This window comes from Belonocnema kinseyi, chromosome 4 (assembly GCF_010883055.1).
Source record: "Belonocnema kinseyi isolate 2016_QV_RU_SX_M_011 chromosome 4, B_treatae_v1, whole genome shotgun sequence".
NCBI lineage: Eukaryota > Metazoa > Arthropoda > Insecta > Hymenoptera > Cynipidae > Belonocnema > Belonocnema kinseyi.
In genome coordinates this window covers 95,781,764-95,798,910 of record NC_046660.1, presented here as the reverse complement: position 1 = coordinate 95,798,910, position 17,147 = coordinate 95,781,764, and the positions used below count along the sequence as shown (strand labels likewise).

Sequence of the window (17,147 nt, the reverse complement as noted above, 5' to 3'; positions counted from 1 at the left end):
CAAGCTATCTAAGGATGGTACTATAGAACGCCACCTCAAGGTAGGCCTAGTGGCGCCATCTCTTGGTCAGGCCGGAAACTTATCAATCCACCCTCGTACGTCAAATAAATATTTTCACCAGATAATTTCGATCTTTCGTCAGATAATTTTTATCTTTCGCCATATAAATTTTATCTTTTGGCAGATAAATTTCATCTTTCACCAGATAAACGTGCTGTAACATTTTTTCCACTTTAAAGATAAAATTAGTTCCTGGAGTTTAATGTGAAGTGAATAATGAGATAATCCTCAAAGAAAGGTGTGCAGAGGAGACACTAGTTAACATATGGGAAATTAAGATCTATACATCCTTCCTCACATTACTCCCTTCCTCACCAAGTGAGTGACGTTTACCACTAAAGGAAAAGTCTTAATGATATCCCTACTGACAGTCCCTAAATAGGTTCCTATAGAGGAATCTACATAGGATCCTAAATAGGAATCTATACGTTTCACATGTAGGTGCCACCTATAGGAAATGACATAGGATCCTGTATATGTTCCTTTATGGACCCTATACAGATGCGCAGTAGTATTCGATGGCACCTGCGGCTGCGCAGAAGTTTGTTTAGCCATCCAGGACCACCGACAGACATACGTACCATTAAGTACAATTAGGAACCATTAGGTACCTTATTAGCGAGGGTTTTATACAGTCGGCTATAAAGAATCCTATATAGGATTTCCTGTCAATTCCTATAGGTTGGCAACTATAGGTGAAACATATAGGAACCTACATAGGAATTTTCAGTAGGGATATATACGGAAGTTTCTGGAAAATGGTTTCAAAAATCCAGAAGTTTATGCACAACTGCTAAATTACTGAAAAATTTAAGTCCCCGAAATTTCAAAAAATTAATTTAATTTAATGATTACATTATTCACAGTCTCAAAACTCTAAAGCATCAAATCATAATAAAGAAAATTTGTATTTTCGTCTCGAAAATTCAACGATTTGACAGAATTTTGACTACATAGTAGAAATCGGAACTACTTTGTTAAACCTTCATTGATTTGGTTGAGAACTATTTTGTTGAAAATTGGCTTTTTTTGTTTTAAAATTAATTTTTTTACTGAAAATGTAACTATTCCCTATTTGGTTGAAAAGTGATCTTTTTTAGTCGAAAATTAAAATATTTGGTTTTAAGTAATGCACTTTGTAAAAAATTCATATTTTTTGTAGAAAAATAATCCTCTTGGTTAAAAATTTATGTATTTTGTTGAAAAAAGTAGTTTTTGTTAGAAAATCAAACTTTGATAATAATGCAACTATTTGGATGAAAATTATACTGTTTCAGTTGAAGATACAAGTATTTTGTTAAAAATTCGCGCTTTTGTTGAATTCAAGTTGTTTTAATACAAATAATTTTTGGTGTGAAAATACCAACTATTACATTTTTGTTGAAACTTTATCTTTTCAGATTAAAAATTCAACGTTTTGGTTGACACTTCAACTACTTGTTCTTAAAAATTCAACATTTTTTGCTTAAGAATTATAATTTTAGTTCAAAATCCATCTCTGCTTTAAAACTGAATTACGGTCAAACTCGAAAATAACGCCAGTTTTGGGGCTAGACGAGGTGGGGGGGGGACCGGAGAGAGTGCCGTTTCGGATGAAAAGGCTTTTGTTTGGGCACACTTTGTGTGAAAAGTTTGATTTCTAGCCACTGATATTGATAAAATGGAGGGCAATTTTTTTTCTCTCTCCTGGCGCATTTTCTCTGAACTTTCGGCAGTGACTTAAACTGTAAACTTTTATTTGAATAAGAAAATGAACGAATCCATTTCAAATCAGGCAGGTTCTACACTTGAAGTCGCAGAGTTCCTCTAGGACAAAATATGTTGTTTTTACCCCATACGGCGGTTCTTTTGAAGATACTAAGTTGATTTTGTCAACAAAAAAACACACTTATATTTTTGGTCAATTTTTAGTTGAATTTATACTATCATAAGAAAAATATCCTATCCGTTTTATGCGGGCTAAGTAAATTTTGTAGCCAGGAGAATGTTTTTTCGTACGATCGAAATTTCGTATTTTTCTTGCTTACAACAACAGATAAGGAAAAATGTTAAGAAATTAGTTTGCAGTAAAAAAAAATCAAGAAAAAATGTCTACTCATTTATGATATCTTGTACATTTTCCGAGAAAAATAAAAAAAAATCAATATTTATAAAAAAATAATTCTCTTGACCACAACATTTATTCAGTCTGTGTGATAGTACAAATTCTAATACGCATAACTTCGGGAAAAAATTTTATTCGCAAATTGTAAAAATACGTATAGCCTAATTTGCTCTAAAAACAAAAGAGAGATTCTACGACTTCAAGTGTAGAACCTGCATGATATGAAATGAATTCGGTCAAAAGCAAATAAAATTTGTAGCTTTGTGCTGTAAAAAATGTCCAAAAGTTTCAAAACTTTGTAACCAAATTTTCGAGATGTTTAATGTTTGTAATATTAAGTTCAGCTCATATTGAACGTTTTAATATTAAATACAGTGAAACCCTTCAATAGCACTCCCTTATATAGCCCTTCCGAGAATTGAGGCCGCGCCACAGGTAGGTGTAACAGGAGCTGCGCGGGGTGCGCGGGATCTGCGGTTATCACTGAGGCGAGCACCCAGGCGTGAACAAAAACAAAAGCGGAGCGGGCTATAATGAGTTAGTTCCCATCCACCGTCAGCTCCAAAATCGGCGCTATAGAAGAGTTTCACTGTAATTAAATTTCGTAATATTTCAATTATAAAATTTCCAATCTCAAGGATTGCAAATTGAAGTGATAATCAAGGTGGCAGTTCAAGATAAAGCTTCTTGAGTTTATCCCTTAGTTTCTATCGAAGAGAAGTTTGCTATTAAATTTTTTAAGTGACATTCAGTCTTTAAAAAATACCTTAATTTCTGGAAAACAAGAGATTTTTCATGTAAAAAAAAACCATTCAAGACCCCTAAAATAAAAAATATACTATTAAGTTCTATAACAAATAATAATAATTTTAATATTACCTTTTGAAATATCCCACAGCTTGACTTTTCTGTCAGCACCTCCGGTGGCCAGAATTTTGTCCACAGGAGACCATCTAACAGCATTCACTTCTCCGTCATGAGCATTCTATAAGATTTTTAGAAACATATATACCTATTGTGGATGAAAATTTTTTTAAACACCAGCAATATTTATAGCTAGCTAAAATAAATTACAAGCATGCCTTATGGACAGTGAATAGGAAATAATATAGTTAACCAATTTTAAATAAATGTTAAATAAACGACGCATCAATTATGAAATAAATAATCTATGAAATTATGTCTTATTATACATCAGGTTCGAGAGAAAATTCTTCTACTATAGATCAGTACATAAAACACTAGTCTCTTTATTGCTTGTTGGGTGCTACCTGTATAGTTTTATATGAAACTCTGAAAATGAAACTTCTACCAAAGTAAACGGTCGTAATAAAGCTCGAGTTTCATACGGAGCAACATAATGGCTTCGCATTAAATTATTCTTATTGCAGCTACTTGAAACACTACGTTATTACATTAAAAAGCAGAACATGAAGATTTGTTACCTTGAAAATATATGATGACAAAACTACACACACACAAAAAGAATGCAGTTATGAGACTAATTTCTATTATTTGAACTTGAAAAGAATAAATTGCTGAAATTCATAGAACAGGCGAGATTGTTTTTCAAAAAAATAATATAGGCAAGAAATTACAACAAAAATTATATACTCTAAATAGTAAAAACGTCAAATAATCAAAATATTTTTTTACTTTCCAAACTGACTTAAAAAACACGAAAATATAATATCCTAAAAGTTAAGAAACTGCATTTTCTTATAGAAGACTTTCAATCAATGTTTTGTTAGCCTATTCACTGTATTTTCAACTGATGTGGTGTAATAAATCGACTTATAAATAGCTCTTTAGTTGAGGGTGATAAGCAGTTCCACAGGAAGGATAAATTGCACTGGATTCAATAATGTATGTGCTTCGAAATACACAACAAAAGATTTGAAACTGTGAGAGTACCAAGTTTTGGAATACGATACTTGTTGCTAAACCACACGATTTACAATGGCCATGCCATTACAGGATGATTGCCAAAACATAATTTACCGTCCAAGTTTATACGCGTAATATTTTACGCGAAGAAGACAATACTGAAAATTTACAAATGCAAAGCATTGTAATTATGGATATCCGATTTTATCTCCTATACAGCTTTAAACGAGCTATAAAATATACAACTCTTTTTAATATTTTAATGATTTGTAATACACTTTCGTTCAAGAGTCCCCAACCACCTCTTTTCTATTACTGATGAAGTTCTCTTAATTTTAATTAGTTCAGAGCTAAAAAAGTTTCTCTTTAGAGGTTTTAATGCGCTCAAAAATATGTATAAGATAAGGCCATAATGAAACCAAATTGTCTATTTTTTATGTAGATAATGCAAAAATAGAGTTAATATCAAAGTTTTATTAAATTTTTCATAACTGCCGTAATAATGAATATTTTTAATTTTCTTGCGCTAATTGGAAAGCTATTTTTCTGCAGTATCGCAGCAGCTTAAGAGCATAAAAATAAAACAAAATTCCTACCCATTAAGTAAGTATATATATTTTAATGGACTTTTATAGAAACGTTATGGTTATATGTTTCATATGTTTACAAACTGGATTCATCCTTGGCACATTTTATACAGATTTTGAGATCATTCAAACCCTTAAAAAATAAACCTTTTCTATAGTATTATTCTGCTTGTTGGACTAACAATAGAAGTAGTAGCACCAACAAGAAAAATTGCTGTGCCAGCCAATAAAATAGCGGCGGCATATTTTAAAGCCAAAATAGTTGGATATATTACCTATTTTTGGTGTATTTATTTGCATAATTTAACCTTTATTTAATTTATAATTTATACCAAATCTGAAAATTATCCTAACAGATTTAAATATGTTAGATGTGAAAAAGCGATTACATTTTCAGCTCAATAAAAAGCAGGCGATTTTGAATGAAACATACACATGCATTTAAAAACTACTGATCACTTTTTCGATTTGCAATACACAAGAAAATTCAATTTCTTTTAATCTATTATTATAAAAATATATCTTTCAGACTTATGGTAAAATTAATGGATATTATAAAAAAGAAACTATGGCTTTTCGAACATGCTCTTATAATTATTTTTTTCGTCATGCATTTGCCGAATGCGTAAAAATTATTCTGACATTATTTCGTAACAACATTATTGCGAAATCGACTGATATTTATAGAATACGAAGTAGCATTGAAAAACATAGACAAATTTAACATTGATGGAAAATCCACCAATTTCTACAGAAGTGTTAATTTTTTTTCAATTCAGCTTTAGAAAAATGAGTATTATTCTGTAAATGAATATAAAATTAGAATCTTTCAACTGTAACTTACAATAAAAACTATTCTACTTTTAAATCCAACCAGAATCCTTTTTCAAACATTGAATTCCATTAATTATCTTAGCACTTTCTTAACAATTTTTAAATATCGTCTGATTCTGCTTCGATTACTGCAATAACTTCCGTGCAATTTTATTAAAGTTAAAATTTATTGTTAAAATATTCAAGTGCAGATAAAATAGGTAAATTTCTATGTTAATAATATAAATTAGAACTTTCGTTTGCTATTCTTCCACGCAAGTTTTTGTTTATAGTTTGTTTCTATAGAAAAGTGATAAATACTTCATGTAGAAACTAAAAAATGATGCCAACAATATGAAACTTGTTTCACATCAAGTAGAAAGGCCTTTTAACGTGAAGTATTTTTCATTTTTACATAAAAGAAACTTAAATTACCGTGTGTTTTCCAATGTGAGTTGTTTATTAAAGGCCCTGGACACAGATTTAAAATTTCTTTCTAAATCTGAAAAAAATCAAGAATTAATTTTTTATCAAATCTAAGAAGATTTTACATTCAGACCTAAAAAAATGTAAAATATTGTTTTCTCTGAAAAATTAATCCCGAAAATTTTAGAACCTATTGCAATTTACACGGTGACTATAAAATCTTATTTTTGACAATTTCGCTATCTACTAGAACTTAAATAAATATAATATTTATTTTATTTTCGATAGACATGACAAAACATTGTGCAAAGAAAACTATTTTAAAGTTCTATTGTTTTTTAATCAATCTTAGATTTTTCCATCTTTAAAACTAATTGTATTGTTAATAAATTTTGCAAGATACTTTTCTATTCAAACTTCTAGAGGCAATACAAATAAATAATATAAAAATGCTTCAATTTTCATTCTCTTCACGATAATTACTAAAAAATATAAGTTTATTCGAGGAGATGATAAACGTTACTCGCAATGTGTCTTAAAACTTTTGAAAATTATTTTATTTATGTAATTTCATATTATTTGTCTCTTTGTAAATAATTCAGCATTCGAATGTACAATAAATTTCCCATTATTATAATGCACTAAGGGAAAACTATAAGTTGATATTAAAAATGTATTTGATGCAGAACATGTAAAATTTAATGCACATTTCGCTTGTATTAAAATCCTGATAGGAAAGGATAATATTGTTGCACATATTTACATTAATTGATGTAGACGTATCACTATTCGCCGACACATGAAACATTACAAAAATAATGTACAGAATAACTTATACTAATCGGCAATTGAAAACACAATACTCTTAAAATATTATAGACGCTATGAACAGAGTAAATAAATGATTCCACGTTTAAACAAACAAAAAATGTACTTACTGTCAAACTTATATCGTAAAAAAAAATTCAAACTTCAACTTCCAGTGGAAATTTTCCAAGCAATTTTTTTTCTGTTCTAAAACTACTGTAAATACAGAGAAGGAAAAAAATTCCTTATATTCTAAAACTCGTTCTCCACAAGAAAATGAAGTTTGCAAGAATACAGTTGTAATGCTGAATGAAAATTGTATCAGATTTACTCAATTTGGTGAACGTAATATTATAGATAATATATCATCATCGAAAACGACTGACTTGTTTTAAGTCTAATTTGAAATAATGAATTTATAGTAACTTAAGAGAATCATCTTAAAAAATTATAATACTTTCTGTTCATTTTTCATCATCTGCAGTAATAATGGTGAGCAATAAATGATTAATTTTCCAATGAGCCAGTGATTTCATTTCTAAAATATTTTGCAGATATGAGGTTATAAATATAAGCTATCATATGTTCATCAACGTACAAATTTGATGGAGACGTTGGTAGGTACCGCAGTTGGAAGACCAACAATTCCTTCTTTGACACTAAGACGATCAGGACTTACAGGTCGAGTATCTCGTGCAGCATCCTCTAATTCCTTTTGCATTTTTGCTTGCCTCTTCCTGTGACATACCCGAAAAATATATTGTCACTAAATATTGATTCAAATAACTCTATTTGAAAATTAAAGGAAAAACTAAGCTGAAATAATTCATGGGCAACTTACAAGGATCCATCAATATGGGTTACCGCCTTTGAGCGAAATCACCTTTCTATAATTCTATACCATGAGTTAGGCCTACCATAGACTAGCTCCATTGCATGTTTCATTTTAGCGAATGTGAAGACAAGTCTTTTGTAATTTCGATTTAAATATTCCCAGAATATTCCACACAATTGTATTTTGGAAGAAAGTTCAATTTCATTCTCTGTTTATTTCCTATGCTCTAAAATGTCTATTAGAGTTTTTTTTGTCCAAGGAAACCAAATCTGATTTTTATTTTAAGATTAAATTTACTTTTAACACACTTTTAAACAAAAACAAAAAATTTTGCTAGAATCAATCATGGCAATTTTTGCGTACGTATCAGTATTGTAATACATTGCAAAGGCCTATATTGGCCTCAAAAAACACATAATAACACACCTAGTGTGTTATTATGTGTTTATAGAATGATCTAGAAATTTCGAAAAATATTGTATTGACAATAAAAAAAATAAGACTTGAATGAAAAAATCAAAAATTGAAATCTGACATTTGAAGTGAATCATTGATTCTAGCACATTTTTGTTTGGAAATTGTGTTAAAAGTAGATTTTATCTCAAAGTAAACATTAGATTAGGTTTTCTCGTGTAAAAAAACTCCCAATACACATGTTCGAGCATGGAGAATGAACAGAGCATGAAATTGAACTTTCTGTCAAAATAGAATTGTGTGAAATATTCTGGGAATATTGGAATCAAAATTACAACAACAAAATTTCCTCACATTCCCCAAAATGGAACATGCAATTGAGCCAGTCTATGGTAGGCCTAAGCCATGGTATAGGTGATATCGCTCAAAGACCGTATACCCATATTGATGAATCCTTGTTAGTTCAGACTAAAAGAATACATACTCAATCAAATATATATTTGAGTGAAACTGTACTGCTTAGTAAATACAGAAATGCAAATTTAGCTTCCTCAGAAATTAATTTTACTGCAAAATATTGAGGACAAAGAGAAACACTGTCGGCATCAATTAGTTTAGTAATACATGTTGATGCGATATTGGAATAACGCTTTGACGTGTGTGCCGTAATATTGCTCTAATCTCTATAATAAATTTTCGATACTGAAATAAATTCAATACTTAATCCCTTAGTTAACTATGTTCGCACATTCGCACTAAATTTGCAAGACTTAATGAGAAATGTTGATCCTATTTATAACTGATTGAAAATGTAACTATTCGGATGAACATTAAATTATCGTTAATTCATACAAAATTAATAATTACGAATTTGGGAAAAGTGCAACCTTTGGAAGTATTAAAAAAAATGCAAAAGAATTGGAAGAGAGAAGGAAAAATGTTAAACTTATTTGATATATTTGTATTTAAAGTCTTTCGATTTACCTGCTATTCAAACTTTAAGTGACTTTAGGATAAAAAAATTTAAGTTACTAGGTATTGGAAGTTTAGAACTCAGTAACATTAAACTCATTAGGGTCATGACATACTTACATGATTTCTACCTTTTAAAAATATTACAAAATCAAATAAACATTGTAAACGAATTTTAATAAAGCTTTAGTCCAAATTTCACAGCAGAAAATATTTTTTTTCTTCAAATTTTCAAAGAGATATTTCTTGAAATTATTATCAATGAACGAGAAATATGTATATTTCTTTATTTTTTAAAGATTTTTAGCAAAAAATGTCACAATTTTCAATTTTTATTTTTTGGAACAGTATACTTTTTTGGACGGGCCATTTTAAATTTTCAGTAAGCATCCCCATGTATCGAAAGCATTTTTTTATTTTTGCAAAAAATTGTAAATTCGATTTATAATCTCTAGCCAAAGTCGATTTTGAAAACCCATGAAATTTTAATCTGCAAGTTCTTGGTTGATTTTCTTCGAACTAGGTGACTTTATTGTATTAAACTTTATTTACCCGTATTCAGATAGGTAATTAATATCTGAGGAGTAATGAAGCATGTTTTTATATTTTATTTGAATTGAAAATTGAATGTTTTACCGCAATTTACAGCCGAATTTCGATTTTATAAAATGCTTTTTCAGGGTCCTGAAAATTTCACATTTGACTAGTTATCCAGTTCTGTACTGCTACCCTTCAGTTGAAGATTGGGGGAATTTAATTGTTAGTAAGGAACATCAAAACCTAAAACCACGTGAACTTTCTTTAGTTTTTTTTTGTTTTCCGAATTTTCAACTCAATATTCCATTTATGGACGTGAGAAGTTTAAAAAGTCTGTAAGGTAGCAATCAGTTTAAATTATGGCATGGCCTTACAGTTAAAAATTTTTTGACTGTAACCAAATTATCACAAAAGCCGCTTCCGCTGTTACTTCTTTAAAAGCTACTCCGCAGCTTAGTATTATTTTATCAATTCCAACATATTGTTTCTTCGACAAAGGATTGAGAAAAAAATAGTAAAAGTAAATAATACTGCATAATTGTTTTAATGAATCTACTTACTGACACTAACCTAAAACATCTGCAACCTTCACAGCAACTTAGTCATATTTTAGAAAAATATAAGAGAGCTTTTAAGAAGATAAAAAATAAATGTAACAAAAATATATAACAAAAACAACATCCGCAATTTTTGCTCTCATTTATTGACTTTGGAGCTTAAAATAAATTAGGGCAGATCAATTGAAATTAATTACAATCTGTAAAGCTTGCCTTTGCATTAAAGCTTCTCCACTGAAGTATCAAGAATACATAATTAAAAGCTTTTATGTTCACTAACTTATTGATAATGAGTGTGGAAGTTATTGTGATGGAAAATGAAATAAATCATGCGAGAGGAATCTAAAATGTCATTAACTAATTATAAAAGGTATAGTTAATCTTTTAAATGTCATACAGACATGCACTTGTGAGAAGAAATTACCAACTTTTTAAATTAAGATTTCTAATTCTAATAAACCCTTAACCACATTTAAAATATTATATTCCGTGCAGTATAGAAAACTATTCTCATCATTTAGTTTGAGAACATCTAAAACTTACCAGATTCTCACATTACCAACATTTTCCCCTGATAAGAAATGAGATGCCAAGTTAAAATTTGGAAATTTAAATAAAAGGCACTAAGGAACGTTTTTATGGTCATACATTTTTATCATTGCAAAAAAAATAATTTATCTCATTTTTTTGTAATTGTAAAAATGGAAGACCTCAGAAACATCCCTTAGTACGTCTTAATTTATTCCACAACTGTTCACCTAGCTATATCTTATTTCATGTGGGCGTAAATTATAACTTACGTTGAATCAAGATACATGTAAATCTTAAATAAAAATTAGTTGCTTAATGTTTCATTCTATTCAGAAGTGTTATTATCTCATTGGTATGATATCCTATAAATCTTTCCTAATCTGGAAATGTTATTCAACGCTCAAAACTTAATTAATAACACATAAGGCAAAATAAAGTAGCTGATGACTTCTGCCTACAATCTTTAGCCACAATTTCTTAAGATGATTTTATTACACTTTTTAATACGTTCTCTCTTGTTTATATTTTATAAATATATTTATTTATATGTATAAAAAAGGGACCTAATGCGGAAAAATCGACTATTAATTTTCTACACCTGTCAATAACTTTCAATTTTCTTTTTCATAATAAAAAAATATTTTTACTATTGGGAATAGTGGTCTAACATTTATCCACCTGGCGCCGAAAATTGGAACTAGAAAGAGTAAGTACAATTTTAATGATTTATTGTATTTTTTGCATAAAAGTGTTTTTACGATTATTTTGTGAAGTATAAAACAATAATTGAATACTAAAAAAAATCTTCATAAAAAACAAATAGTTTTAGATCAAATTTCCATCTTTTAGAGTGAAAAAACTCATTTTTGTCAAATGAATTTTTTAAACAAAAAACTATGCTTTCAGTATTGCATGTAAGTTGCAATGCATCGTAAGCCTAAATAAACTTTAATTTATGTTTGTAGCGACCAATTTTATCCAGAGTATGCAAAGAATACGAATAATAAAAAATTGGAATTTAAATATGAATTATAATCTAACTTTTGGATCACAATTTTAAATAGTAAACATTTCTAAAACCCACAAATTAAAATGCATCTTTATAATCGTACATATTCTTTCTATTTCAGATTTTTATCACTAGGCGGCGTATCGCAGTTTAAACATTCCCAATATCTAAAAAATTCAAATGTTTATTTAAGTTAGACCGCTTCTTCAGTCGCTCCTCCTGTGAAACGAAGCTACCGCGCATTAGGTCCCTTTCTTCGCGTTTAAAGTAAATATTGTTGAAAAAATGAAAATTCTCGATGTATTAAAAAGTGTAAACCCACCTATCATTTGAGATATTTTTTTATATTTGGAGACAATCATTGTAATTTTTGGGAGTTTTTCAATATTTGAATTTTGTCCCTGGAAAATAAAAATCGTAAATTGAAATTATTTCAATGATTATGACATGAAGAACCTGCTAGTAACGAGAAAAAAGCTTATCAACATGTAGAGTATACACTCATATGAAAAAAGCTGACAAAACTGCATACTAATTCATAAAAAAATGACGAGGTAGGCAATATTTGAATTCATACTTACAAATAACGTTAGTTTTCCACAAGTATATTTAGTTTTCAGTCTGTACAAATATGAAGACAGATTAAAGACACATAGAGTATATGCCGAAAACGAAAATTCTGGTATTAGAGAATGAATAAATTAATGTGAGTTTATATCCAAAAATATAAAATGACATGTCCAACTTTTATCAATGCACATAAAGAATTTAAAAAAATAGTCAAGTACAAATGTATGTCATAAATTGTGTCTTTTGGTCTGAATGTGATATCTTAGAAAATTACTGATAAATGAAACGTGTAATTGCTACCAGCCCAAAAGCTATTCAGCATTAAGCATGACATTTCATTTCATAGAATGTTGTCTCTTCGTTGAACTTACCCAAACCTTGAAATGGTATGCATCAAAAAGGCTGTCGGGCTGGTAAAACTCTCACTGAAACGAAAATGTCAAGCAGTGTGAAGTGACTAGAGCAGCAAAGCTCTATAGAAATGTTTTTGTTGTTTTTAACCATGCTTATAATACAAGAGAAAAAAATATATTTGTGGCTACAATCAAAATAACAAAATCCAACAATTAAAAAAAATTTCATTTTTACAATTCAATTGCAATGAAAGCTTAAGGCCATGTGATGAGTGGGTCACGTGACCAGATTCCTACCTTACTGACACTTTTTTCTTTATTTCCTAACTTATTTTCGCACGAAGCGCCACATCGAGTTGAAAATTTGGGATAATAAATAAGAAGCACCAAGAAAGGTGGATCTGGTCCTAAATTTTAATAATTATGGAAAGAGCAAAACAAATATTTGCAAAAAAAACTTCTTCATAATTGTAAAAATTTAGGACCAGGCCCGCCTTTCTTAGTCCTTCTTATTTATTATCCCAAATTCTCAACTCGATGTGGCACTTCGTATGAGAATAAGTTAGGAAATAATAAAACTGTCGGTAAGGCAGAAATCTAGTTACGTGACCCAATCATCACATGGCCTTAAGTAACACAAATTATAGCATATGTACGTGAAATCAGCTCTTGGAAATAAAATATTATGAACTGTTGTGCAGAAAATTATTAAAGATAAATATCTATTTGAAATTCGGTTGAGTTGTGTTCAAGCTTTAATTTCTTTAAGCCAGTGTGAACATATTCTATTATTTAAATACTGCACCAACATTACACAATTAATCGGGAATAAAGCCAACATTAAGCGAAGTGTAAAGAGCACATTATTTCGAGATCCTCTGTAATGAGCAAAACTTGCCTTAAAGAAGAGTCTTCAATATCAGGTTTCAGAAGTCATTCGTGTCTAAAAGTAACTACTTATAAGAAATTATAAGAGTCGTGAGAGTTGTAAGTGTTTCAAACATGCAAACTAAAGCTAAATTTCTCCATATAAAACATAATTAATAAAACTAATAACTAGAAAGTGCAAAATCGTACATAAGAAATGTTTTAAATGCCAATTTTTATTATATACATAAGCTATAAATTACTCATTTCTTATTAAATTCATAATAATATTACAACCTTTAAACTCTTTCTCCTTTAAGGTAAATTACTAATCAATAACTAAATGATAGTTCTGGGACATTATTTATGAAGTGATACCGCCTAAAAATCGAAAGCATTCGGATGTTATTCAAATGAAAATATATTATAGTACTATTTGGTCCTTTAGTCATGGTGTAAGTTTTAGGTCCTCATATCAACGAGTTGCCTAATGACAGAGGCCCGACTCAGCTTGGACTTTTTTTTATTAAAAAAAAACGTTGGGTTTTTTAAAAAGCTCTTTGCATGCCCCATAAAATAATTATATTTAATTTTTTCAAATAAAATGTAGCCTCGCTTTATCAAAAGTAAGGATTGAAATCGAGTTTTGCCAAATTCCGACATCATCGATGTTTTAAACTCCTTTACTGCGGATGTCGTGTATACACGTCATGGACTAGGTAGGCCTAAACTGCGCATGACGTGTATGCACGTCATGAAGGAATGCTCCTGATGAATTGACGAATTTCATCGAAAATTGGTACTAAGTGGTTATTTGGGTCTCTGAATCCGAATCTAGCATCAGAATTCCAAAATTCAAAATGGCAGATACAATATGGCACCAGAAGTTTAGAAAAATCTAATGAGTTGGCGGATTTGGATAAAAATTGGTACTATAGAGATCTTTATATCCCTGAAAATGAATATGGGGTCAAGGTTCGAAAATTCAGAATTACTGATCTGATATGACGAACCAAGTGGTTTTTCAGTTAACGACGTCAAATCTTCTCCCTAGTACCAATTTTTATTATCGCCATGTTGGATCAACCTTTAAGAAATATCAAATTTGGAAACACATTTGAATTCTCAAAAATTTTGGTTGCCACTTAGATCAGCAACTTTGAAACGTCGAATTTTAACCTTAAGTTCGCATTCAGCGCCCCAAATAACCCCCTGGTACCAATTTTCATCCAAATTCGAACTCATTGGATTTTTCAACATTTTTGGTCGACATATTGGATCAGCAATTTCAAAAATTCGATTTTTTGTCCTTCAATTCATATTCAGTGACCCAAATAACCCCTTAGTAACCATTTTTAATGAAATGCATGTAGTAGAACATTCCAGAAATTTTGGGCCCTCTTTGTGATTTTCGATTTATACAGAGTAGGGGTTAAAATTATTTTAAAACAAAGTATAATTCTCCCCCTTTAAAACCCAGCTTTGAACAAAATGGGGAAACTTTTCGTTTGGAAGAAATTGACGTTTACAAGAGCGGGCGCCCATAATGTACTGCGTGTGTTTCGCTGATGCTGCGAATGTGAGTCTATTTTGTCTCATTCAAATAATCAAAAATGTTCAAAAGTAGAATCGCTTCTGATTTGATAAAAAAAAGAAGGAATATCTTCAATGTTCAAATTAAATTTCAGCAAAATGATATAATATATTACAATGCACAAATGCCTCTTCCATCACCACTTGATACTACTCACAGTACTACACATACTACTCACTAAAACAACTGAAATGTTACAAACGCGTTTTGTCGATGCGAAGAATGTGCCAGGCACTTTAAAGTATCATGCTGTGATGCCTCATGATCATGTAATAATGTTAATATTAAAAGTATTCTTCAGCTGCGGAGTATGACGTTTTTCTGAAAATAAGCACCAGGAAGCAAGCTGTAAAGAAACATTCACGTTAATGTATACGTTCGTGAGGATCGAGGATACACATGAAGGGAAAATAGGGAAAGGGGGCGGGCAGCGCCGACCAATAAACAGTCAACGGTTTTTTTAAAGTTAATAAGATGTTGTATTGATCCATTTTTTTCTCATTTCGGGTTCTACATTATTGTATACCATATTTCTAGAAGTATTATTCACATAAAAAACACAATGATTTGGTCATTTAATTATTTCTAACAGGCTGTATTTCGTTGACTATATGCCCCCAACAGAGGGCAAAGCCGACCGCAGCTTTTTATGAAAATAAAAACATCTAAAGATAGGAAAAATATGATGGTTTGCTTCTGTCGTGTTTTATGTAATGAAAAAATTACCTTTGAACATATCCAGCAAGAAGAATAAGTTATTTTTAATAAAAATAGAGATAGCTGTAATATAACCTCTGATTCGTTCACCTTCTACTAGAAACGGATTAAGAATAATAATATTCAATAGTTTCTTCAATGTAGCCCACAGGATAAGCGGTTGTTCTACATTGCCGATCATTTATCGACGAAACTTGTGACACTTGTATCACCTAAGTACTTCTAAATATTATTTTCGTTGGGCCTGCCCCCCTGGCCAAGCCTCCAATTATTTGTGTGATTTAATATATTTTGGACTTGAATTACATCTAATTATTATGATCACATTGTGTGATATTGTTCTATCTGTGAAAATATCAAATTTTTATACTGCTAGTATTGTCATTTAAGTTGAAAATTTTTAATTTCTACCAGCGAATCTTTCATTCTTTCGTCGTAAAAACTGTTTTCTGTATCATTTTTCTTTAAGGTCATGTGACAAGTGGGTCACGTGACTAGATTACTACCATACCGACACTTTTTTTATTTCCCAAATTATTTTCACATGAAGCCCCACATCGAGTTGAAAATTTGGGATAATAAATAAAAGGTACTAAAGAAGGTGGGTCTGGTCATGAATTCTAATAATTATGAAAAAAGTATAAAAAAATTATTTACAAAAAAACTTGTTTATTAATTGAAGCCTCGGCTGAAAAAACGTTGTATCAACACATATTTTGTTTCCATGGACTTCTATGTATATGAGTTTTTCTTTTAACTGTTTCTCTATTCCGCGGAAGCGCTGCGATCGAAAATTTAAAAATAGAATTCTTAATTAAATGTCTAAATAGTCGAGGTTATTTACTTCCATTTTTTTCGCATCTCTCAATTAACCTCGTAAGTTTACTTATCTAAATCTAATTTAGAATGTTTGAAGGATATGAAGTATATAACCTTCATAGAACTCCGTGGATACAAAATATGTGTTGATACAACGTTATTTCAGTCGAGTCTTCAATTAAACAAATTTAAGACCAGACCCACCTTTCTTAATGCTTTTCATTTATCATCCCAAATGTTCAAACTCGATCTGGCGCTTTGTGTGAAAATAAGTTGGGAAATATAAAAAATGTCGGTAAGGTAGGAATCTGGTCACGTGGCCCACTCATAACATGGCCTTAACAGCGCCAATTTTCAAGATTTTATTAAGCAACACTATCTCTGTACAAAATAGATTTATGTCATGCAGATTAGAAATAAAATTGTTAAATAATAGCCATGATATAAGAAAAGTCACCTTTGTCCCACCGATCGGCACTGTGAGAGACAGGGGGACTCACATTAAAAAAGCACCCCGAATATTATATACATAATATATATATATACGAGGGTAGTTCAATAAGTCCTTAGAATGAAGTATAAAACCATTTTTTTTTTGGTAAATTTTTTTTTATTTTTCAACATAATCTCCTTGGAGCTCTATACACTTGGTCAATCGCTTTTCAAGTTTTTTTAATCCTTCAGAAAA

General features: G+C 30.2%; 1 protein-coding gene across 1 annotated transcript in view; it reads right to left on the bottom strand.

The window, feature by feature from the left end:
- LOC117172001 (autophagy-related protein 16-1-like) overlaps window positions 1-17,147 on the bottom strand; it is a 97,953-nt gene that overhangs the window by 67,549 nt on the left and 13,257 nt on the right. The window contains exons 5-6 of the mRNA XM_033359716.1: window positions 7,283-7,421; window positions 3,044-3,149 (exon numbers count right to left, since the gene is read on the bottom strand). Coding sequence (XP_033215607.1) covers window positions 3,044-3,149; window positions 7,283-7,421 — 245 coding nt within the window. The remainder of the gene's footprint in view (window positions 1-3,043; window positions 3,150-7,282; window positions 7,422-17,147) is intronic.